Consider the following 23,656-nt stretch of genomic DNA (forward strand, 5'->3'; position numbering starts at 1 on the left):
AAAAAGAAATGGTCATTACCTAGGCTCCTACATAATGAAAAACATTTAGCATGTTTCAAGACAGAAAACCTAAGTGTAAACGGCTGCACTTAATTTGGCTATTCGTAATTAGATAAACTGTCCCAATATCGAGTGTTAAATACGCACTTGATATGGACAAATCAGTCAAGTTATTCCCCATCATACACCGGATTAAAGAGAGTGTGCTACAGTTTAAATGAACCCCCATACAAGCAGGTTTAAGTTTTTATAATATGATGTCTATGCATGGAATTTTTTTTCATGTACCGAGCCCATAGTTCCAAAAGTATAATTTTTTTTAGAATGTACATAAAACATAATACAGTGATTCCGAGCTCAAATGCTTTATACAAAGAATCTTGTTAGCAGAGATCCATTTTCATCAACTTTTTAATACCAAGAAACCAAAAAAAAAAAAAAAGGGAAATAAAATGAAGTGATGTATACCTTGCCCACGACCAAAACCAAGCATTGTTGTCAGGCTTTAAAAACGGCTTAGAAAGACACGAGGCAGGTCAAGGGAGACAAAAACGCTGCATAACCTGCTATGGCCAGTTTAAAAGTCAAGTAATAAATAGAATGTAACATTTTTTGACTAAAATATAACAAAATTGTACAATTCTCAAGCAACAGCGAATGAGTACATCAAGCACATTAGCATTGCAAGACATTGTTTTTTTTGTTTTCATGGGTGATGGCTAAAATACTAGGTCCCTCAGAATTCCACAATTCCTATAATACAAAAATGAGTGACATCAAAAATAGTATTTACACATTCTTAATAAATAATTTGTTTTGCTTACTTTATTTTTCTTGAGTTTTTTTATTATTGCCACATTTAGGGGTATAGGGAGGTAGGTACAGAAACCCTGGAGTGCAATAAAAAATAATACAATGCAGTATATTCAAATACAGATCAAGAACACGAACGCAAATGAGAGAACACAACAGCGGACGTGAAATAAGCTACAAGCTCAGGGGCGTTCGGGACACAAGAGACAGGTTTATACTGAATATTGTGTGCTTGTTGCTGACTGGACAAGGAGCTTGTCCGTGATCAGTGCGAGGGCCCAGTGGAACCGGCTTTTATCTGTTCGTCTGGTTCCCTTTGAGGGCCGCTCACCTAACGTTCCGTCTGCGCGTTCCTGAATTTGCGGCTGTGGAATATTTGTGTTGTGTTCACTGATTTGCCGTCTTTTGCCCCGCCCCTTCCCCTCACTCCAGGGCTTCTGTAAGCTGGCCCTGGACAACCATACAACAGATCTGAAGAGAGCAATGAAAATTCGACAGGTTCTGTGTGCTGCGCTAGCAAAAGGACGGGCGTGATGAAGGGACGTATCTGCATGTGTTTATTTCGGTAGAGGGGGTAGAGGGGGCGGAGGTTCCATTGGCAGTGGTGGGGGTCGAGATCCGCCCCCTCTGGGACCTCCGGCGTATCTGTAGTCTCCGTATTGTGAGCGATAGTCAAACATTTGTGGATGTGAGGGCTGAACCCCCTGAGCGCTCAGGAGCGAGTTGAGCATGTCGAACGTGTCCTGGAACTCATTGGACTGTCCGCCGGACGCAGGCGCGCCGTGCCCGTTGGTGTCGGACTTGTCGGCCTTGCCGTGGGAGTAGCCGCCCGGGTGGTGCGGGAGCCCCAGTGGGGGCAGCGGGTCCAGGCCGTGAGTCAGGCTGGGCAGGGACGGCAGCTGGTAGGAGTTCCGGGAGGATTTGCTGGCTTTGGGCGGGTGGGAGCTGGAGCCCGCCGCCGAGGGGTCTTGCACGTGCTGCCGCTTTCGAGACGAGGAGGAAGAGCTGATTCTCGAGGAGGATGAAGAAGTGGATTCCCCAGAGGGCTTCTTAGTGCTGGCCATTGCTGCGGCCGAGCTGGACGAGTGTTTATGACTAGAGGAGGAAGACGAGGAGGAGCTGAAAGAGCCAGCACTGCTAGAGGACGAGGAATGGTGGTGGTGGTGATGGTGGTGGTGGTTGGAGCGCTCCCGGTGCTTATCCCGGCTCTTACTCTCTTCTCCCCCTGAGCCTCCCCGCCTCTCTGGGATACGGATGCGAACTTTAATGTCCTGTTCGTTTGCCCGGCTCCCTCCTCCACCACCACTCGCCCCCCCAGTGTGGCCGCCTCCCCCTTCTCCTCCCGCTGTCTCAGGCAGAGGGAAGCGCATCTTCCTCTCATCCAGCGGGATTTTAAGGATAATTGGCGAAGTGTTGCTGAGGTCAGAGGAGGAGGAGCTAGACTGGTGCTGATGATGCTTCTCCTTCCTCTGTTGGCCAATCAGCGCTCTTGACGCTAAAGCGTATTCGCGCTTGACACTGGCCTCCATGTTCTCCAGCTTCCTCTTCTGTGCCGCCAGAGACTCGGCGTGCTTAGCGCGGTACTCGTTGAGTGAAACCCGGGCTGGTGCATGCATTTCATGATTGGGCTGGGGCAGCTGATCCGTGCCCGCGGGCTTGGCGCCAGGCTGCCAGTGCTGGGTTCCTGAAGGGCCCAAGGGTCGGTCCTTGCCATCCAATGCAGAAGAGGAGCCGGTGGAAGGGGCAGAGAGGCTCATGAGGCCAGCCAGTGTGCTCTCAGAGGAGGCCATGGAGATCATGTTCATCATGGCTTCTGTCTGGTCACCCTCCTCTTGTGTCTTGGGTTTCGACTTCACGGCATGGCCTCCCGCCTAACACACATAAAAAAAAACCAAGATTAGTATAATTTATATTCACTCAAATCACACTGTAAACATACGTAATAGGAAGGGGGCAGCTACTGGAGTCAGATTTACCTTCCAATTGCGGATGCGTTTTAACCTGCTGGGCGTCTTCTCCAGGATCTGTAGAAACTCATGTGTGAGTTCTGTGGACAATATAAAAAAAAAAAAAGTCACGTTCAAAGAAGAGCCGGGCAAAAACAGGAAATATACGTAATGACAATAATCTCTAGCAAACTTCAGACGCACCAATATAGACAATTAGCAAGCAGCCAGTTAGTGGCTGATAAAAAATTATATCCCAATGCCCATAGATATTTGTACCACTTTATTAATGTCAAAATACACTATTACACTGTTGAAAGTGGAACGATTGTCATTGTGAAGAACAGCACATGGTGACACAATGAAATGTGTCCTCTGCTTTTAACCATCACCCTAAGTAAGTGGTGGGCAGCCATGACAGGTGCCCGGACGGTTCGGGATTCGATTACTAGGCCACCACTGCCCCAGGCGTAAAGGCATACAGAAATAAATATTACCATTCTGCAATAGCACGAGTAGGCGACCCCCTGGTCAACAACAGGAGCAGCAAGGAAGACCGAAACAAACACAGCGCTCCTTCATAGTGACTACGTTCCTATGCCTCCGGTGATTTCTCGGCTGCTTGTTCCTGGAGTATCCCTGACTGTCTGACTGATCGCCGAAATTCGACCCTGCTCACTTCCCCAGACCTAGCTTCAAAAAACAGTTTCCACGGTAACAAACTAAGCTTGTGGCCAGTTTCCAAAATGTGCAGACACCGCGGTACGTCGCGTTCATCACGACCAACAGAAGCAGATCCCGCTCTCCTCACCACCTCAACCGCACCACTCGGCATAGACGACCTGTTTCTAGTCTAGTCTAGTCGGAGCCGCTACCTGAAATGGTAGTAGTAATTAAAAATATTTAACCAAGCCATAAAATGTGCAAAATGGCCAACAATATGCTAGAGATGCAAATATCTGACCCTACGCAGAACTGTATTGTCTTTCAGCTGATAAACATCAACAATCAGTATCCAATTTAAAACCAGAGCTGGTACACGCCTACAATATGCATGCACACACCTCAATATCAACTGTGTATGTAGTGCTACAGCCCTCATGTAAATTACTCTGCTGCCCATACCGTCCAGCAGTTCGAGGGTGACCGTCGTGTCCACATATTCCCACCAGTGCTTGCTGTCTGTTGAAACCGGGATCTCCCAGTTGGACCACTTACAAGCCAGATGGATGCACACACATGCCACTATGGGAGGACTATATTGCAGGCAGAATGTGGTCAAGTGTAAACTGCAGAGACAACACAGACAACAAACCCGATTAGTCCATGTGAATGCATGGGATCTACATACCGACCACTGTTCCTACTTCTCTACAATGCTACAAGTGGCATGTAAAACTGGACACACACCTGTTAGTCGCCATGTAATAAGACGTCTGTGCCAAGTCTTTACTCGCTGGAACAAAATATGAAATGAAAAAAGTGAATACAACACAATTTGCCCTCAGTAATAAACTCGGGCTGGATCCATACCTCGGACAAGCTGTGTGCACTTCACAACGTGTGTGTGGGGATGGTCAATGGTGATCTCGAAAGCTAAAATAAGAGCAGCAACAGGGAAAGACAAGAAACAAAGGAAGTGAGCAGAAGGCAATAACCAATGATAAAAGGCCAACAGGGCAAAATACAAAGGAGCTGTAGGATGTGCATAGATCTATTTTCCACACTACACTGAAATAAGTGTATTAAAGGGGTGTGGTGCTTTGATTCTTCTGTTGTTTGAGCCTGGATAAAACAAATGTCAAGTACTTTGAGAGTAGTCGGCTTCCCACGCTTTTCCAGAATGTCACCAAGGACACAAAACGTCCACAGCCAAGGACAATGTCCTTTATCAACATATATTATGCTAATGATTTCACAAGCAATCACAGAAAAAAATCAAAACAAAACTTGCTCCCACAGCAAAGAAAAATGGCAGCTGAGGAGAGCTGTGGGCGACAATAGAGACCTTAGATCTTGTCAGTGAAGCTCTCAGCTCTGGGGAGTCCAGGACCCCAATTTCCCCCTGCTTCACTTACCCAGGGTCTGCAGTATAATGCTCTCAAGAATGACCAGGTCTTGGGCTTGCTGCAGGTAAGCCTGAGGTTGAGAGGACAGGCAGGTTACTCATGGGGAGGAACTCTTTGCTCTCTCTCTCTATCTCTCTCTCTCTCTCTCATATCAAGCGTGCTCTCGTTCTCTCTCTCTCTCTCTCTCTCTCACTTGCTCGCTTCACCCCCTAGCCACCGATTGTGTGGTGTTTGTGGAGGTTCACTTGCGCTTGTTGGTGACTGAGCAATGTGGCCCTTTCCCACTTTTTTAAACGGAGAGCCAGATCCGCAGAGGTTTATGAATTCACACCCGGTGAAACCTTGTCGTAGCCACTGATTACGCTTTACGCATGAGCACTTTTCATGAGAAGAAACAAGTTTCATGGTTTGGTTTTTACACAAAATGAAATGCAACATAAAAAAAAAAAGAAAGACTAACAGACCTGTCGACCATCAATGTCTCGCTAACATTCACTCAGCACTAAAGTATAATGGTCAATGCCAAATGCAACACAGAATAGAGCTACTTTAACTTAATGATACCAATAGTTGTGCCTATTACACATTAATTAAATAGGATTAATTAAATGCACTTCGATGGGAGTGAAATTTGAATCAATTTATAGGCCAATGAAAGTGGTCTACGTAAAAAAATGTATACAGTGAAATCCCACTGACATTAAAAGCAGTAAAAACGCTAAGAGGCTTGACATCTGATGTTGTCCATTGGCAAGTCAAACGGGACAAACTGAAACCAACACACTCAAGCCGGAATCACTTATACGGCCAGCACCCACAACACACAGGCCTGTTTACACTACAAAAGCCACCAATTACACTACGCTGATGGGGTCACATCGAGCACAGCTCTGCACCCAGGACTATGACTACGTGGAAGGGGAGAAAATACAAAAGTCATCAACATTTCAGGGTTAAAAAGGCCGGAGCCCAGGGGTGCTTACATCACTGCGTGTGTCTGGAGGAGGGTCCTGAGGGTTGAGGCATGCGTGGGTTACCTTGATCACGTGTTCCAATTTACGCGGCTGCTCCTCCACTTTTGCCGCTAGGAAAAGCGCAGCTGGAGCAATAACCTAATTCAGAACGGACATGAGCGGCCATCAGTTTAAGGTCCCTTTTTGTCACCAAGTGAGACCTGAAAGCAATCCACTAGACGCCGCGGGACACTCACATTTCTGTGGAAGCGTGTGAAAGACTGGATCATGTAGAACCGATGCATGTACACAATGGCAGTGTTTATCGTCAGCTGGGACCTGGTTTAGAGAGGTCAAGGTTCATGGTGATGGAGGAGGTCAAGTCATTGGAACCTTACTCAGTAACTCTAATTCCAACCTCATAAACATGACTTTTGTCTCGTTTCTGGTCATTAATGGTTTTATGGGAGCACTTTTCACATATCCGGTTTCTCTCTTTGTAAAAGCACGAAGTGCAGCATTTTCCTAAATATGTTCCAGAACCCTAAATTCTATAAAGCACCCCAGGTTCGGTTTGTGTTTCTCTGCGGCTTCGGAGAACACGTAGATTCGAGGTGCAGAACCGAAAAACCCTGCAATTACCGGAACAGTACCGGAACTACCGAACATTCCACAAACGAGACAGCGTCCAACGCTCGTTCGGCTACGCTGCGTCAGCCGACAGGGACGCGGTCATAATCGCGGCGTAACGCGGGAGAACGCTGCCGTTCCGTTCCGGGAGAAACGTCCGGCTTCTCGGCGGGGCCTGGTGTGCGGCCTCCTCCCACGGAGCCCGACGCAGGGCGGCACCGGGGCGGCCCTTCCCGCCCGTGTGCGCCGGCGTGCCGCGGGGAAGTCGGGCCGCTCCGAAACGCGCGTCGCGTCGCGGGCCCCGTGCGCCGTCGGCGGTAAGCGACGCCTCGGGCGCCGAGCTGGCCGGCTAGCACGGCGCCAAACCGGCTCCGACACAAAAAAAAGATACACGTTGAGTCGCTGTCCCATGTCCTGAAGCAGGTTGGCGGCCTGCTGCCGGTACGACAGCTCCTTGTCGGGGTCGAGGCCCGCACGGCGGGACGGGTTGTTTTCGATCTGCTCCCTGGTGAAGTACCATTTGCTCTTTGTCGCAGGAAGAGACGGTAACGACGTCGCCATTACTGTTTTTTTTTTTTAAGGACGGACCGTTCCAGGAACCAGTCCGACTCGTGCGTCACTTCCGCCGAGCGTCGGGACCGCGGGTCCGGGCTGCGTCCCAATACTGTACGTAGGCGGGAAGAAAAGACAGACAAAACCAAAAACAAGCCGTCGCCATTTTGAGCCACGGGACCAATTTAACAAAGCCTGGGAGGGTTGAAGGTGGAGGGACCGATTAATCGAACTTCAAAGGGGGGCTGCAGAATTTGGGATGCGCGTCTGATTTAGTCCCGCTGAGATCTGCCTGTATTACCATGTAATAGTAATATTAATGGTGTGTAATAATGAAATCCCAAACATAACAACCGTGTTGAGACTTATTTATTTTCCGTCTTTACATTGTATATTTCTTACATTCTAAGGTGAGCCACGTACAGAAAGAAACTATTGCAACAGTGTGGAGGGAGTTTTTGCTTGGTTTAATGTATGTATGGGGGGGGGCTACATGGATGTTTATGCATGTGCAAATCAGCATAGTTGGGGAAGATACACAAAAATGGTTAGGAATTATTTTGTATTTATCTACTATGACACATATGCTAAAGTTTGCGCACATATGCTGACTAATTGACCATTAATGAAATTTGGTAGCTGCTTCTTGTGTCCATACTTAGCCACATAACCCCAATTTTAACATATATTTTTAATATAATTTATTTTTTACAACAAACAATTGTTATTATTCTGGAATTTTATATATATATATATACCAACATGTACAGCTGAACAATATTCTTACTAATTAATTTAACAATTACACAATTAAATGCTGCATAAGGAAGTAACAAGGAGAAAATGGGAAGATGAGACTAAATAAATGACTGTCTTAAGAGAATTGTACTTCAGGGGTTGTCTTGTTGTGCAATGAGGTATGTAACATCTTTCTTTAGTTCTGAATGAATGGCCAGTGTAATAGTTATAACAATTAAAAACAAGTCCTCTACTGATTAAAATACCATGCAAGTGTTCTGAAGTCTATTGATTCGTTTGATAAAATGGTTTCTCAGATTCACAGAATAAAGGGAGACATGGTAACAACAGACCAAAGGCACACCACACCACAATGTGCCCTTCACACAAGTGAGACATTGACTGACAAGGGTTGTATAATAAAGCATTATCCTAAAATGACATATGTTTCTATAGTTATTTGTAACATGGACTGTCAGAAGATCCAGCTCAGGAACCAGCAGTGTGGTGAAGATTGTGAAGGGGTTGCCAGTCCATTAGGATTTAAAGATCTGGTGATTTCCTCCTGCTGCACTGGGGGGGAGGGAACCGGCTCCTGCCTGGACGTCCACAAAACCCAGTCTCTGCCTCCTCTTCCTCTGTTCAGTCATCTGCAGACACAATGACACACATTAAAAAAGCTTCATCCACATCATTAAATAAACTGTTAAGGGAAAGCATACACTTTTAAAATGTGCTACCAATTACAAAGGATTGTGATTTTGATGTGTTACCCAGGTTGGTGTTTAAAATACACTTTACACTTGACTATTTTTACAAAACAGTGAGATCACCTGCTCCTTGAGTTCATTGAGTTGTCCTGTGAGCTGAATGACCACCTTCATGGTGGAGGACAGTCGGTCCTGCAAGATCCTCATCTCATTCTGTTCTCCATCTCCATCTGTCACCACCAAGGACATAGCCTGCATGCGTGGAAACCAGTCCAAGTTCTTGTTCTATGAGAAAACCGAATGACATTCAGTCCTGAAGACCATTCGCATCAATCTAAACTGACTGGTCTGTTGTTAGTAATATATTAATATAATAATTTTCCATCACGTGCTTTGACCATACCTTTATCTTTGACCATACCTTTATCATGTGGGCCACATAGCTCTCTGGTCCAGTATAATCTGTCTTGTTCTTCTCTCGCACCAGCACAATAAAATACAGATAATTCCAGATTTTGTGTTCCGATTTAATGTGCTCTTCAAAAGACACAGTCTTATTGTCAAATTTGTCTCTTTCAAGGCCTGTCAAAAGAGATACGTTTTGTAAACTGCATTCTGTCTGTGAACGCTTTTGAATTATTACAATCACTTGTCTTTGGCAATGAAATTCATTACGTTATGACGGCTGGCAAAGGCAGAAAAATCTCAGATATAAAATGTTCATTTCTATCCCCAAGTTTGCATGAAGACTACAAATTAATAATAATTGTCTGCTATGACCAAACTAGCAGTGTTGATGGAGCATTTACAGCCTCATACCACAGATGAAGCAAGTGGTCTTAAGAATCTCCTCTTTTTTCTGCTTCTCACTACGAAGGTCAGCAAAAGTGTCGATGATCACACCAAAGATCAGGTTGAGGACGATGATGATGACAATGAAATAGAAGAGCAGGTCATAAATGACTCGAGCAGGAAACAGTGCTTCCTGTAGATCACACGAAGGTAAAGTGTTCAAAAAGCACATTTATCATTAAGCTACATTTATAACAAAAAAAAACAAAAAAAAAACATGTACTTTTAAAAGCATTTTTAAAGTTTACACTTGTCCACAGCATTCAATTACTGGCTTCACATTTATGTTACATTTACTTTACATGCACATGTCTTAAGAGCTTCACAGTTTCAGAGGAAAAATTACGAAGTTTCAATACATCTTTTGAGGGTCTGCGCAGCACATCTCCAACTCCTCCTCCATTCCTGAGGCCGTGATTCAGCACCGTTACGATACACATGAGCAGGGTGTCACATGCTCGCTCCGTATTATCGTCTTCTTCTTCTTCTACACACACGAATTCACAAGCAATACATTACCTAACATTGTGTGAATGTCATCATTACTGTCACATTATGTATGTTAATAGCAAACAGTGTGCATCAGAATGCATGAAGAACTGAGCTCGTAAATGTAGTTTATTTAATCTGGCAGCAGGTGGTGCTGTGTGGTTGCATTAAAACAGAGGCTAAAATGGTAAAGAATACGTGAGCTGAGGTCTGTTGAGTTTTTGAAGGCCGCCCACCAGGATTTTCATCAGAAACTGCAGACTCTGCAGAACAGCTGACTCCATCTGTGCTGCAGGAGCTCAGGAAGTCCTTGGGAACTGTATCCAGTTCTCCACCTGTACAGAGACCATTCTTTCACCATAAAATCTCTCAGACCTTTACTCACCAACATGATTAAACACACCCCATGCACATATTCATTTCCTGTTGCATCCTCCAATTTTATCCACATAAGCTACCTTTGTCCAGCATAGGCAGGTGGTCTACTTCCATTATGAAGTCATTTCTGAGACACAGAAAGCCCACAATAGAAAAGAGGTAAACAAGGATGAGTGCAAGCAGTGCGGTGAGGAGGATAGAGCGTCCATTGCGCGTCACGCTTTTGATCACATTAAAGAGCGTCTCCTCTCGGTAGATGAGGTCAAACAGCTGAAGGAGACACAAAGAGCGCAAAACTCAAAACAAGATTCAAAACCACAATCAGCAAAATGAATGATTCTTACACTTCAATTATCATTTTGTTTCAGTTACAATCAATGTTTACTAAATGCTTGTGTGCACTACATACCAAAATGCTGTAGAAAAGCTCATGAACAAAAAGGCCCAGGGTGCTGGTCAGCACGTAGCCCAGGTGATACAGAAATTCCATATCCATCACCATGGCACGGTATCCCATAATAAAAGTGCCATTGTTGCCCACAAAGCTGACCACGAAAACAATCTTGTTTATCAGCTGTCAAAATTAAAGATAAGAAAGTGGGATTTACATAGTGGCCTTAACCTATTACACAATGTAATAACCTGCGCAAGTAGGGCTGATAAATGATCTTGTCAAATAAACCTACTGATAGAAGACAAGATAGGTCATAGAGATGTTTTATGATATCATGGGAAAAGTTTATATCACTATGTAATCACTTATATTTGTATTGATACAGCAACTACATGGGAATTAGCATTATTCTGGATTAGGATCTAAATTTATTATATCTGATAAATTAGATCATTGTGATATTCTTTACTAACTAAACCATGACTATTTATTACAAGAACATTATTTATTGCTCTGCCATTGTGATAAAAATACTCAACACATTTATAACTTAAGCATCAAGAATAATCATGTTATAATAAATCTCTTATTGTGGCAATGGGACGTACATTGAGGGTTCCCAGCAAAATGAGGGTGGGTCCAATGCCAAAATAGTAAATGGAGCGCAGTATGAGGGCCACTGTGAAAGGACGTAATCCATATCGCTGGGAGAAAAGGCCCATGACTGACAGGCCAGCAAAGCCCCAGAACAACATGGATAGGAGGGAGGAGTCTATCGCACCTGTGAGATCACATGACAATACATTTAATAAACAAGGCAAAATGTAAAAGCTGTTTCACTGAATGTCTCCATTTCAGTGAACAAATATATCTACATTGACATGAATGACATTAGTCTTATATCACCAGAGACTCCAATGTCTTTATTGTCAACAATACACTATACACACATGCATACACACCTAAGTAGCCTGGTGTTGAATTGTAGGGGTAAAAAAAAGCAATGATGAGGTTGATGAAGACAGCCAGGTTGAAGGAGATGCTGCCCCATAGTGTCATCCGCCGTGAGAACCAGTACAACACTGGCATGCCTGCAGATAGGATATGCTGAGTGGATGGTGTACACACACACACACGCACAAAAACATAACACACACACACATTTAGGCCAAAAGAAAACACAAACACTGTGAGGCTTACTGCGCAGCTTCTTCTGCCACTCCATCTCATTGTGCAGGAAGGATGTCTGCTCGAAGAAGTGCGTAACCTTGCTCCCCTGTTCATCTTGCTCCGTTGTGTTGAACACACGCACCTTGGACTCCTCTGTCAGGAATTCACAGATGGGGTGCACAGGGAAGACAATCTGTTCCATACTGCGGTCTTCACGGACAATCTGAAAAAAAGAAAAATCTGTAAATACTGTATGAATAAATAAATGTTGAAGTATACTATAATAAGCATGTAGTACTACTTGTAGTGCTCTATAATTTAACACTGGATAGAATATTACTAGTTCTAGTGTGGATAGAAAAAGCTGGCATGTGCCTAAATATAAAAAACTGAATAGACAAATAAGACCCACCTCAATCTGGGCTGTATGTTTTTCGTAGTACTCCAGAGGGTCTTCCTCAGGAATCTCAGCTGGAGCTGAGGACTTGAGCATCTGAGACAGCTGCTTGTTGTTCAGGTTGAGCTAAGAAACATATAAAATTATACATTAGAAAAATGGGTTTATATAGCATTGTACTCAGTATTTCAACTTATTACTTCAACTTGGTAATGGGCTCCGACAGAGTAGAAAAACAGCAAAGGAATGAGTACTACCATGGAGCTAATGCCCTCTTCACCCTCTTCTGTGGTTTTCTTCTGTGGCTTCAGAAGACTCTGCAGGACTTTGTTGTGTCGAGAAAGCTGTCAGAGTAAGATAACCTTCTCAAAAACTCTTCCAGGATTTCCGTGATCTCAGTAATGAATGTGCATTGTCTTAGGTCGTACCTGCAATGCTAGAATGTAGATGTTGTGTCCAACCTCCCGAGGTGAAACTTCTCCTTCATTCCACTCACATTCCTGCAGGTAGGCCTTCTTTATCACCTCCATCTGAAGACAAAACACACACACAGGTTGCATAATTACAAAAGCATTTTAAACAAATCACCATGGGATGTGCTCTGGGGTTTATTTGGAAAGGATTCTGATACATTTTGTATGACTATAACATTACAATATTTTGCTCTAACCAGTTCCCGAGGTCTGAGATTAAACAGGATCCTCTCTGCATTCTCGCTGTCATGCCGACTCTCCATTAAACCAAGCAGCAGCTTAGAGGCATTGTCCTGAGAAGAAGCATCATAACTCATGTTAAAGGGGGCAATTAAGAAAATCTGTGTAAATAAAAGATGTGAAGTCTGCACTTAATATCATTCATTACCGACCTTCAATTGCAGGACCATTTCCATGCGGTAGCGGCACAAGGGGCTTATGTCATTGAGGATGAGGGCAGTAATGATGTCGATGCCATTGCACTCGTGTGTTACGATACAGGTCTGAGTATGAACAAAATGATACTTATTACATATAAAACATTCTAGATATCAGAATAATGAGAAGGGGGGTCTAACAGAACAGAGGTGTTGAGTATTTTTGGTGGTAGTCCACTTAATTGTTTTATTTGAACAGATTCCTTATTATTCAAGAAATCTTGTTAATATTACTGAAACCTCACAAAGGTCTGGAACAACTGACATGGGGTTACTGATTTCCTCTGGTGTTCCTAAACTGTCTGCTCTGGGGTGGACCATGCTGCCAAATTGCTGTACTGGTTCTGTCTCAGGGACCTTGATGGTACTCTGAGCTTGATGAACTGACCTGGTTCTCCTGGCAGGGCCCTTGGCAATACTCTGTGAGCGTCTCCAGTGTCTGGATGATGAGGCCTACATTGCCCTCATTGATGTAGAGGCCTAATAGGCCCAGTCCTCCTGTAGTACTTCCACACATGATGTCCAGGAACTGTAGAGTCTCACACACCAGGTTATAGTTGGCCTTGTTATTTTGGCATCGAAGGAAATTCTTTGATGAAAAAAAAAAAACATTATGTGAAATATTCACAATGTACACAACCAAGCATTCTTTTTCAATCAAAAGAGAGATATCCTCACCTGCAGGTCATGGTTGTGGTTCTCACATAGCAGCTGGAGAAAGCGCAGGATAGGTTTCATGATGCTCACCGATGGGCCCAGGTCCATCTCTACCTCCTGTTGCTCTACTGCTTGGGCGACAGGGGGGCCTGTTTCAAACTGGGGAGGGACTGCAGGCTGGGAGAATACCAACTGCTGAGAGCCAGCTGAGGACGGGTAAAAAAAAGAAGACAAGCTCATCCTTCCAACACTGGACTATGCTGTGCATTTTATTACCCTTGTAGAAGCTCCTATGGTATCAGTACATGCGCATCTGACCCAGTACAGACAAAAAGCATGTGATGATGGGACTAAAACATATATGGAGCCTTTTTGCCAAATCCACTCACCAGGATCAAGGTCTTTGTCATCTTTGGCCTTGTTGCTCATCTCACCTACATTTACAGAGACGGTGGCCTTGATATCCTGCTGGGCTTCCTTCATGCGATCGTCTAGAACCTTAAAGAATTTCTCTGATTTATTGTCCCCCATCATTAGCTTGTAAAAAGAGTTCTGTAAAGAAGAAAGCGGAGGTGAGACACTTAGCGAAAAAGTGGTCCTGACGGTGATTCCAAACATGTAATGCAATTTCTTTAAATGAACCTCTTCTCACCACCACCTCACTGATTCTGCATGAGTTATACTGGTTCTTTCAATTAGTTGTTTAGTAGCAAAAATAGAGTCCAAATTGTGCACCGAACCTGAATTTCTGTGTTCCCGCCCTCGAGTAGACATATGGCCAGCTGGATGCTCTCCTGGAAGATCTTGTCATTTTTGGTGCTCATGATGAGGTCTGTAAAAAGCTTAGTCCCACCTTCTCTGTCCAAGCGGCACTGGATAGCAGCCACAGCAGCCCAGTCCCTCTCCACCTCCCCACCTGTGGTCACATATATGCAACCATTCCATACTGTTTATTAAGCAAACATATACTACATCTGATAAATGAAGGCCAGACTGGCATACCTGTTATTCCTGTTTCTAGGGCAAATATGAAAATTAAACTGATTCTTGAATTGTGCCCTGTACAGTCAGTCACTGGCATATTTTATACAAGCCTATCATTTCAGTATTCAGTATCAAATATTTATTATAAATATTTAGTCCATGTAGTTGCTACAAAATATGCATTAAATGGGAAAGAAGCCTCAATATTATACAAAAATGAGTGAATTCATCTATTGTGCTTCATGAATAATCTGACCATCTACCTCCTCCACCAAGCTCAGCCAGCTCAGCCTTGTTGTTCCCTTTTTTGTTGTTAAAGAGATAGTTCTGCAGCAAGACCTTCCGTAAAGCTATTCCCTACAAACAGAAGGAGTGTTAAACACTGCAAAAGCAGGCATGCATGTTTACTCAACTGCTCAAATCTGTCATGCACACTTCTCACCTTCTCATCAAAGTCCAGAGTGCGTATTAGCATTTGCTGCAAAGTTTGGAGCACCTTGATGCACAGCTTTTCCTCACTGTTCATCAGGGCTTTGGTGTGCTGGATCAGTCTATATATACATGCACATGTTAAATTGTCACTCACCGTGCTGTCATGCAAATGTGTGTTTTACAGACACACAGCACTGCACACATGCATGAATGAATGAATGTCATCTTTAAAATGGCACATTACTATATGCGGCTTTAAAAGGTTTATGGTTAAATGGTATAAAAACACTCACTTGGATATGAAGCCCCCAGACTCACAGCGTACTCTGGCATCTGTGCCTTCCAAGAAGAGCAGTTCAGGCTGGTGGAGAACATCCACCAGAACTGACAGCTCAGCATTCACGAGGGGTTTGAGCCTCTGCTCCAGAGTATTTATTACATCCTGCACATCACAAATTAGCATTACATACTGTAACATAGGGCTGCACGATTATGGCCAAAATAACAATCACGATTATTTATTTGTTTGTTTGTTATCAATATTGTAATCACAATTATTAATCAAGAATCAGGATATTATATAGACTATATTATTATAGACAGGACAGTCCATTTTCTATAGACTTGTCAAGAACTATACTATCTTACTATCTTAATCAATGTTATGCATTGATGCTTTGTTCACTCGTTATTATAGCCGTACGTGGCGCAAAGGTCTGTCATTTTCGCTTGTGAAAAGAAGCTTGATTGAATGAGCTTGGAACCCCTTCCAAATATGACGGCGGTATTGACACATGCTGAGAGGCTGAATGAGACATCTAGTGTATATATGTATGGTGTATATATCAAATAGGGTTAACAATTTTTTCAACCCCAAATGAGTGGTTGATTGATTAATTGTGCAGCCCTACTGTAAGGTGAAAATAACGCCTCATTAATAGCAGCTATTACTCATTAAGCCTTCACATGTGAGGAACTATCTAAAGTACAATGACATCCTTGGTGCATGCAGAAGCTCTTCTTTAACCCACCTGCAACTTCTCAATAATGTTCTTATAATCATAGGGATTGCTGGGAACAGGGGGTCGGCTGGAAAGCGTTGAACTCTTGTAGTTGGGGTTGGAGCGAGACAGGGAATTCTGGGTAACACTTTTGAGCATCAGGTTGACTTGTGATTCTAGCTCAATGGGCAAGGTGATGGAACGGCTCTTTGCTGCACACAAAGAGCAAATTAGTACTGACAACAAATAAACTGTCAGTTTAGTGGAAAATAATAAAGAAACGAGACAGGACATGAAAATTTACAGTGGTTTTAGAAGAAACAAGAAATTAGTGCTACATAATGCACTTAACCTTCATTCATTCCTTTAGGATTATTTAGTAAACATATCAACATGGTTATTTTTATAATTTTTTTTTATGTGATCTTTTCAGAAGGTTGAGCAAATCCTCACAGGTTACAGCTAGAGTTCGGATGCAGGTTTCCACAAGCACTCTGTGTTGGGGAGGCAGCCATGGGGAGCTGAGAAGACGCAGGGATGCCTGTAGAAGCTGCTGCACGATGGTGTGGTGTGACTGAATAAGAGATGCATTGATAAGAGGCCACTCTAGCATGTGAATACACATTTGCAACTCACACTCAGACAAACCCCACCTGAAGGGAGGTGCTGTTCTCAGAGAACGGGGAGCTGAAGAAGGCACTGATGGTGTCTAGCACTACAATGATGATGTACTTCTCAAGCATGGGATCAGACACCCTCTTCTCACGTTTATTGCACACCTGATTGTATGCACATACACAGATATAAACATGAAATGTAGATTTACATCTTTATGATTTGCCTGTGAAAACACATCAGCAGGAGAAACAGCATCTGTTAATCTCACCTGAGACATGTCCACAATGAAGTCCTCAAATAATCTCCATATGTGGTTGCTTGTGTAGATTTCCTTCATCTCTACCTCAGTGTCAATGTAGCAGTGATTCACAAAGTTCACATAGGCTATCTTTACCTGCTCATCCAAAGGCCCAAAACAAGAGACATCAAAGAGAAAACAGTGATTGTTCAAAATATCACAGCCATTAACAGTAAAATTTCAACCTTATTTACTTTGGATAATATTAACAAACGTCACCTCTGTTATGCAGTCTTCATGCGTGACAACCCTCACCACATCCTCCAGGGGCAGTAGCGAGGTGCATTTGATTTCAGTGTAGACGTTCTTGCCCTCAGCACAGGCCGCCAGCAGCTCTACCAGAGAGATATGATAGCGTAGAGGGCTTTTTTCCAACACCCCTTCCCGTGACTCTGCCATCAGCTCCAGCATTGTGGCAAACGATGCCTTGTCGTTGTAGAAAACCACCACATCATCCCCTGCGTTTGTTAACTGCAACAAACACAGGTACACAGACATAAACACTCTTTCTTAATGCAATCTTCTACAAAGAGGACCTCATACTTAAAAGTGATAAAAAATGAACACAATATTCATAAACCTTATTCAATTCTACAATATATTATTATATTGTACTGTGTTGCTTGAGAAACACCAACGTATGGAATGCTAACATACCAATAAACATGACTCTGATATCCATAACCCTAACACACATACTGTATTTGTGTAACTACCTACAGAATAACACTGTGCTAACTCTAAATTAGTTTCATTTCTTATTTAATATTTACTAAATGGACCTCCTCACTTCTGTCATGATCATGTCCTGGCATTTCTTCACATATTTGCCCTCAGCCTTGATGATGGTGTGCAGAAAGTTGAGGTACTGGACATGGCGGCCGTGGGTGGCCAGGCAGTGAATAAAGTGCTGGAGGATGTGTTCGCTGAGCTCTGTACACAGCTGGTAGTTGTTGTTGAAGATGTACTGCACTGTCTCTGCCTCAAGGAGCTGTGAAATGGGGGACACAGCAAAAGAAAGGCTTTTGAGAGACAGAAGGTGCTGTCTCTATAGTTTCAAACAATCCAGTCAATCCATCAACTTCATTGAACATTTGTTTTGATATTTGAGTCAATTGTTCTGATATCAAGACTTTCAAAATGCATTTGAAGTGGTGCTTACACCTGGACTGAGGAACAGATTAAGGTGCTTGTGGAGCAGGGCCTGGTTCTCTTGGTTCCCAATGCAAAACTTTTGCAGGAATAGGTGTGTGTACCTAATGATCTCCAGCATTTTTGTATCATTCTAAAAAAAATAGAAAATAGGTTCATATTTAATTTTGTCAAGCTGTAAGGAGATTACCTATAAAATTACCTACAAATATCTTGAAATGTCATGAAAATCCACTTTATACCCACAGGAATAATCAAGTCATGCTATCTTCCATACCTTGTCATAAGAGACCTGCAGCAGGTCCAGCATGACTTTATGGGCACCCATGTTCTTCAACAACCTCTGCTGCTTCTTAAAAACCCCAGAGCTGCACATCTTATACAGTCTTTCCAGAATCTGGTAACAAACAATAAAGAGAAGAATTTCTGTATTTGAAATTAAACATTCAAAAATACAGCATTTCTAATCAGACAAGGCACTGAGTAGAAATAATTTTTTATGGAACTGATTTAAAAACCTCTTTAACGATCTGGTAGTTCTCATTACTCTTCTCAGATTTTTCTTTCTTTGCAGGTGACTCATCAGCGGCAGGCTAAATGAGAAAGTAATTTGAAGCAATTAAAATGCCTCCAAATGTACAGAACCCCACCATAGTACTAAAGATCCCAAATTCATTTAACTCTCAAATTGCTCACCTCTGTATTCTCCTTCTTGTCTTTCTTCCCATCTCCTTTTTCTGAGATCCCTTTCTTCTCCACCCACAGCTCAGATTTTTCCACCATGGTACGGAGGCGATCGAGATCACTCTTGATCAGTTTGTAGTTGTCTACATCCTGAGTGGAAATCAGCAGCTGCACCTGAGAGGACATCACAGGAAAAAAGAGGCATGGTTACATAAAATGGATAAAATAAGTATGAGTAAAATAAGATTATTTTCTGAATATTCTATATATATTCTATATATATTGCACCTATATACAGCAACAGTGAAAATAGTCAAAAATAACTAAAAAAAAAACACTGATCGAAAACCAAAATTGAATCTGCGAATGGTGCTGCTGTGGCTAAAAATATAAAGAAAGACAAAAATCAATTCAGATAAAATCTGATCTTCAACAGTAGTTTCTAGCTCCCAGGTGGCTCAGAAGAAGCTCAGTACCTGTTTGAAGGTGTGCAGGACCTCCTGCCTCTGGCTGAAGTGTTTGAAGAGCAGCTGCAGAGCCCCAGAAACCAGCGGGGGATAATCATGCATGATGAGGTGGATCAACACTCGCAGAAACATGCGACCGCCTTCATCATCCACCTCCAGCATACTGTTGGCCTTCCTGTGGGGAACACTGTGCATTAATACTGCAGCTTTAATACAATAGCATATGACAATGCGTGTTCAATTGCAACAATGTCGCATCAGCACTGCACTTTTTTTTTAAAAAAAAAAAGTAAAGATTAAACATACTAGTCACTGCTGCAAGACATCTTAGCTCAGAAAAATAACAGTATATTTGTCCAGTATCGAATCTGTGGCTGCAAAAGTGAATCCATGCTCTAATTAAACAAACAGGAAAAATAATGGCAACTCACCCGACTCCAAACATAGCCTCAGCCTGTTCGCCAATGTGCTGGAGGTTTAAGTCTGCAGGTTTAAAGAAGTAATGGCCATAAACATTAAATTGGCACATACTATTAATCACACACAATATAGAACATTCACAAATAATAGTAGTTTTTTTACAGGCCAGTCTCTGATAATCCAACATATGTACTTATAACACTGAATAAAAGTTTGGTACAAATAAAAATTGTCATTTTTTGCACCTGAACGCTCCACAGCTGATGTAGCATCTGCTTCTGACATGGGGTAGACATCCACAAACTCCTTCTTGAAGACTGACAGCAGAAATGAGAGGCGGTAGTCCAAGCGCACACTCAGGATGAACTGAGCATGAGCAAAGGAGACAGAAAAGCATATTCAGATCGATGTCGGGGACCCACCAAACATGATGGAGAGAGCAGGGTACGAAAAGTATAGAGGACCTGAAGGATCTCAAGGATCTTGACTTTAGTGTCCATGACAGTGATGTCCTGCTTGTCAATGTTGTCTTTGCTGCGACCCTGGGCATCCAAGCCTATACTCGTCCGTCCAGGTAATATGGACTGCTTCCTGCTCAGGACCATGGTGGACATCATCTGGCCCATTCCATGGATGGAGCGCTTCATATTCTTACCTGAGCAGATACCAACTCATTACAATTTCGCTTGTATGAATAACAATGAAGACCTTTCTTGACTTGGAGTATAAAACAAAGAAAAAAGAGCTCACCTCCGCTGTCATCATGAAAGGTGGGGTTGGGCAGAGGGTTGGGGGTGCAGTCAATAATGCCCAGGAGTGTCCTTGTGAGACGCAACAGCTCAAAGAAGCTGTAGAAGCCAAAGTAGATAAGGTGCCTAGCCAGGCTTACCACCTGTTCAAGAATCCATAGCGGCAATTGAGGACAACTTCTACTTTTTTCCATGTTAGTCACATTTAAACAATATATAAAAGGCAACAATTAAGCACCAAATGTGTTTTTATGCAAAGGATTTAATTATTAAGGAAGAACAAAACTCCAAACCTACATGGCCCTGTGGAGTGGCCTTGTCAAAGTCCAGACCTGAAATCTACTGAGATGCTGTGGCATGACCTTAAAAAGGGGGTTCGTGCTCAAAAACCCTCCAATGTGGCTGAACTACAACAATTCTGCAAAGATGAGTGGACCAAAATTCTTCCACAGTGATGTAAAAGACACATGACCTCTTAAGCAAGCCATATTCATCACATTACATACATTCATTTAGAGTGGCTTGTGAGTTCAGGTGTTTTTGAATTTGCATCCATAATTATTGATTTTGTTTTGTAACAAGTCATGAACATGTAATCTAATGCACAGAAGATCATATGATACCTCAAAAGTAAGTTTGTTCTTCTCTTCATTGGTGAAAGGCAAGTCATCGTTAAGGACATTATTTAGGTACTCCTCCATAAACACCATGGTGTTAGCAAATTTATTCTTCTTGTTATCCCTTGAGTAGTCCATGTGGGAGTCATAACTGTGAGAAGGAAAGTACAAAGGACAAAAAGAACAACATTAGAGGTGAACTGAGGTGAAATGTAAAGCCCTAAGTTCCAAAATAATCTTAAATGCAAGAATATGTAGGAATGTCTTAAAATTCTATATTATATGGTTTCTTATTAGTGTCTATTTACAATTTTGAACAGGAAGTGGACATACTCTTTGATAGAGATGGCAGTGGGGATCTCTGTCCAGAGGCGAGCAAACTTCACCGGTGTGACAAGCTCCTGTGGGTCACGGTCAACGTGTGCATGTAGCATGAGTCTGCAGAAGGACGCCCGAAGGTCGAAAGGCAGTGTCTCATCCATCATGCAGAGGAAGATGAGCTCCACATCCAGCTGTTTGGAGATCTCATCGATAGCCAGGTACTGGCGGTCCAGGCACATGCGTGCAAACAGCTTCAGCTGGTACCTGAAAGTCATCAAGAGATCCTAATCAGGCATTTTTGCTTATTAATATGTATATTATAAGTCATAATCCATTACTGCTCAGAGAAAACAAACAGGAGATCTATGGATTATTTTGCCAAAAAACAGAATGTTTGATGCACAGTAGTACCTGTAGTAAGTGAGCACATTCTCATCATGAGCATTTCCTTGCCGTGCCTCCTGTGCAAGCTGGCGGATGCTTTTCTCCTGTGTCTCATTTGTCTTGTCCATCCACATCAGCCAAACCTCGTCCTCTTCAGTAAAGTCCTCTATGCGCATGTAGTCAGAGTCATGTGGCATCTCTTTGGGCTGACGGCGTCTGCACCAGGCCATGTGTTGAATAAAAGAGTATGTTTCATTTCTATAAAAATGTATGTTTCCTGACTGATTATAAATAAAAATGTTCTCAGTACTCAAAACTATAATTGTTGTAAGTTGTTTGGGACAATAGTGGGTTATGTGTGTAGAAATGCTGCTCACTCTGTTTTGATAAGGATGTCCTGGTTCTTCGGGTCCAGCACACACTTACAGATCAGCTCCTGGGTCACTGGTATAGCAACGTTGTTTGACACACAGAGGTCTGATAGGTAGTCTAAAAACCTACAGGAAAACACAATTTCATCATGATTGCATTAACAAATCTATTATGTTAATTTGTGCAACCTATCATTTTAGAAGAATGTGTTGTGAATAAAAGCAGTAGAAACTACCTGGGTTCCCTGTTTTTGCGCACCAGACTCACAAATGTCTCCACCTCGGTTTTAGTGATATGCTTCTCTAGCAGCTTTCGATTGTTGTGCAGCAGGGCAGTGATGGTGTCCTCAGCCAAGATATCATAACCAATCTGGGACTGCATCACCCCGAACTGCTTGGCAATGTGCTCCTGCAAACCAAAAAACAATTCATAGAATTTATTCATAGAATCAGAACACTGACCAATAAATTATTTTATTTATGCGCATCGGGGTGACAATGGGGGTGGTGGGGGCAATGTCCAGTAAGTACAGTAAGCCTGACTGTAAACCCAGTACCTGGTTCTTACGATAGTCTTCCTGCGAGTGACGCAGTACACGGTAGCACAGGCGTAGCATGTACTGGTAGGGAGCATTTTTCTGGTCTGAAAGCTCCTCTAGTCGCAGCAAGGGACCCTCATCCCTTCGTTCCTTAAATGGGACCTTGATGATGCCAAATATCTGTGCAAAACAAAAAACACATTTTATTACACTAGCTTGTCAGGAACATGATCGGTTCAATGAAAAATTTACTAAACTACTAAACACATTGCAGAGATAAGTTACATATTTCAGTGAAAAAGATAAAAGTATGCATACACAACTGTGAAAAGCCTTTAGTAGCTTATCCAACTATCTTATCCAAATACAAGTAAATTTGTTAATGCAATAAAACCTTTTTATTAATTATCTCTCTTTGAAAAAGTTATACAAAAAAAAATCCAGACTAATTTCCACTGAATAATCAGTATCACATTTTTAGACTGCAGTAGACTGCTTTATTATGAAGTAAAGAACCTTAGAGTGATACCTGTTTCAGTATGTTCTGCTCTCTCATGAGCTTTTGTCTCTCACGGTTGGGTTTGCCCATCACCACCTCTAGAACTGGCTGTCCATTGTTAGTCTGGTCCACCACAAAGAACACCAAGTCCTCTAGAAGTTTAATGGCAAATCTGTAAGATAAAAGTGAGACAATTGTGGTGTAAATCCCCCCAGAGTGTCTTGAATTAAGATATGAAAGCACATTAGTGACTGAAGACTGCACCTCCGGTCATTCTGGCTGATGAAGCCCTCTGTAAAGCGGTCCACCACAGTGCTTAGCATAAAACTGGCATCATTGGCAAAGTCCAAATCACGGATCTCCATCACTGGTACAGATACAATAGCGAAGGCCTCCTTATCCTCCTTCGTAGGGCATGTCCCGAGCTGTAGACAGAGAAAGGCGTGTCAGATGATTCTGTAT

General features: G+C 42.8%; 2 protein-coding genes across 2 annotated transcripts in view; both read right to left on the minus strand.

Moving 5' to 3' along the window:
- Nucleotides 1–442: 442 nt before the first annotated feature.
- LOC114798830 (cyclin-T1-like) lies at nucleotides 443–6,999 on the minus strand. Its single transcript, XM_028994833.1, has 9 exons — nucleotides 6,803–6,999; nucleotides 6,039–6,120; nucleotides 5,812–5,940; nucleotides 4,838–4,898; nucleotides 4,293–4,355; nucleotides 4,170–4,215; nucleotides 3,885–4,048; nucleotides 2,790–2,860; nucleotides 443–2,684 (listed from the first exon to the last, which is right to left on the minus strand). Exons 1-9 carry the CDS (start codon nucleotides 6,970–6,972, stop codon nucleotides 1,371–1,373), a joined length of 2,100 nt encoding a protein of 699 aa, XP_028850666.1. The 5' UTR covers nucleotides 6,973–6,999; the 3' UTR covers nucleotides 443–1,370.
- A 650-nt stretch (nucleotides 7,000–7,649) lies between these two features.
- The window catches only part of LOC114797779 (inositol 1,4,5-trisphosphate receptor type 3-like), a 32,851-nt gene continuing 16,844 nt past the window's right edge, over nucleotides 7,650–23,656 (minus strand). Inside the window, exons 13-58 of the mRNA XM_028992849.1 lie at nucleotides 23,459–23,619; nucleotides 23,225–23,366; nucleotides 22,714–22,875; nucleotides 22,393–22,565; nucleotides 22,163–22,282; nucleotides 21,813–22,001; nucleotides 21,414–21,665; nucleotides 21,087–21,231; nucleotides 20,465–20,606; nucleotides 20,179–20,369; nucleotides 19,960–20,080; nucleotides 19,726–19,777; nucleotides 19,304–19,469; nucleotides 18,840–19,001; nucleotides 18,662–18,736; nucleotides 18,421–18,540; nucleotides 18,154–18,276; nucleotides 17,782–17,982; nucleotides 17,211–17,462; nucleotides 16,962–17,087; nucleotides 16,729–16,854; nucleotides 16,529–16,649; nucleotides 16,106–16,287; nucleotides 15,368–15,516; nucleotides 15,085–15,193; nucleotides 14,906–14,999; nucleotides 14,399–14,574; nucleotides 14,048–14,210; nucleotides 13,680–13,864; nucleotides 13,390–13,590; nucleotides 12,957–13,067; nucleotides 12,762–12,857; nucleotides 12,520–12,621; nucleotides 12,349–12,435; nucleotides 12,107–12,217; nucleotides 11,725–11,917; nucleotides 11,487–11,615; nucleotides 11,133–11,305; nucleotides 10,540–10,704; nucleotides 10,211–10,400; nucleotides 9,989–10,087; nucleotides 9,623–9,750; nucleotides 9,231–9,396; nucleotides 8,833–8,993; nucleotides 8,535–8,696; nucleotides 7,650–8,351 (exon numbers count right to left, since the gene is read on the minus strand). Of these exons, the coding sequence (XP_028848682.1) occupies nucleotides 8,238–8,351; nucleotides 8,535–8,696; nucleotides 8,833–8,993; nucleotides 9,231–9,396; nucleotides 9,623–9,750; nucleotides 9,989–10,087; nucleotides 10,211–10,400; nucleotides 10,540–10,704; nucleotides 11,133–11,305; nucleotides 11,487–11,615; nucleotides 11,725–11,917; nucleotides 12,107–12,217; nucleotides 12,349–12,435; nucleotides 12,520–12,621; nucleotides 12,762–12,857; nucleotides 12,957–13,067; nucleotides 13,390–13,590; nucleotides 13,680–13,864; nucleotides 14,048–14,210; nucleotides 14,399–14,574; nucleotides 14,906–14,999; nucleotides 15,085–15,193; nucleotides 15,368–15,516; nucleotides 16,106–16,287; nucleotides 16,529–16,649; nucleotides 16,729–16,854; nucleotides 16,962–17,087; nucleotides 17,211–17,462; nucleotides 17,782–17,982; nucleotides 18,154–18,276; nucleotides 18,421–18,540; nucleotides 18,662–18,736; nucleotides 18,840–19,001; nucleotides 19,304–19,469; nucleotides 19,726–19,777; nucleotides 19,960–20,080; nucleotides 20,179–20,369; nucleotides 20,465–20,606; nucleotides 21,087–21,231; nucleotides 21,414–21,665; nucleotides 21,813–22,001; nucleotides 22,163–22,282; nucleotides 22,393–22,565; nucleotides 22,714–22,875; nucleotides 23,225–23,366; nucleotides 23,459–23,619 (6,768 nt within the window). The 3' untranslated portion in view covers nucleotides 7,650–8,237. The remainder of the gene's footprint in view (nucleotides 8,352–8,534; nucleotides 8,697–8,832; nucleotides 8,994–9,230; nucleotides 9,397–9,622; nucleotides 9,751–9,988; nucleotides 10,088–10,210; nucleotides 10,401–10,539; nucleotides 10,705–11,132; nucleotides 11,306–11,486; nucleotides 11,616–11,724; nucleotides 11,918–12,106; nucleotides 12,218–12,348; nucleotides 12,436–12,519; nucleotides 12,622–12,761; nucleotides 12,858–12,956; nucleotides 13,068–13,389; nucleotides 13,591–13,679; nucleotides 13,865–14,047; nucleotides 14,211–14,398; nucleotides 14,575–14,905; nucleotides 15,000–15,084; nucleotides 15,194–15,367; nucleotides 15,517–16,105; nucleotides 16,288–16,528; nucleotides 16,650–16,728; nucleotides 16,855–16,961; nucleotides 17,088–17,210; nucleotides 17,463–17,781; nucleotides 17,983–18,153; nucleotides 18,277–18,420; nucleotides 18,541–18,661; nucleotides 18,737–18,839; nucleotides 19,002–19,303; nucleotides 19,470–19,725; nucleotides 19,778–19,959; nucleotides 20,081–20,178; nucleotides 20,370–20,464; nucleotides 20,607–21,086; nucleotides 21,232–21,413; nucleotides 21,666–21,812; nucleotides 22,002–22,162; nucleotides 22,283–22,392; nucleotides 22,566–22,713; nucleotides 22,876–23,224; nucleotides 23,367–23,458; nucleotides 23,620–23,656) is intronic.

The sequence above is a fragment of the Denticeps clupeoides genome, chromosome 10 (assembly GCF_900700375.1).
Source record: "Denticeps clupeoides chromosome 10, fDenClu1.1, whole genome shotgun sequence".
NCBI classification, from domain to species: Eukaryota; Metazoa; Chordata; class Actinopteri; order Clupeiformes; family Denticipitidae; genus Denticeps; species Denticeps clupeoides.

Bases quoted from the DNA above. Each gene is read 5' to 3' on its own strand.
- LOC114798830 (XM_028994833.1), bottom strand. From the start codon at position 6,972: ATGGCGACGTCGTTACCGTCTCTTCCTGCGACAAAGAGCAAATGGTAC. The intron at 6,121-6,802 runs GTATCTTTTTTT...TCTCTAAACCAG, and splicing joins ATGGGACAGCGACTCAACGT to GTCCCAGCTGACGATAAACA. The intron at 5,941-6,038 runs GTGAGTGTCCCG...GTTCTGAATTAG, and splicing joins TCACACGCTTCCACAGAAAT to GTTATTGCTCCAGCTGCGCT.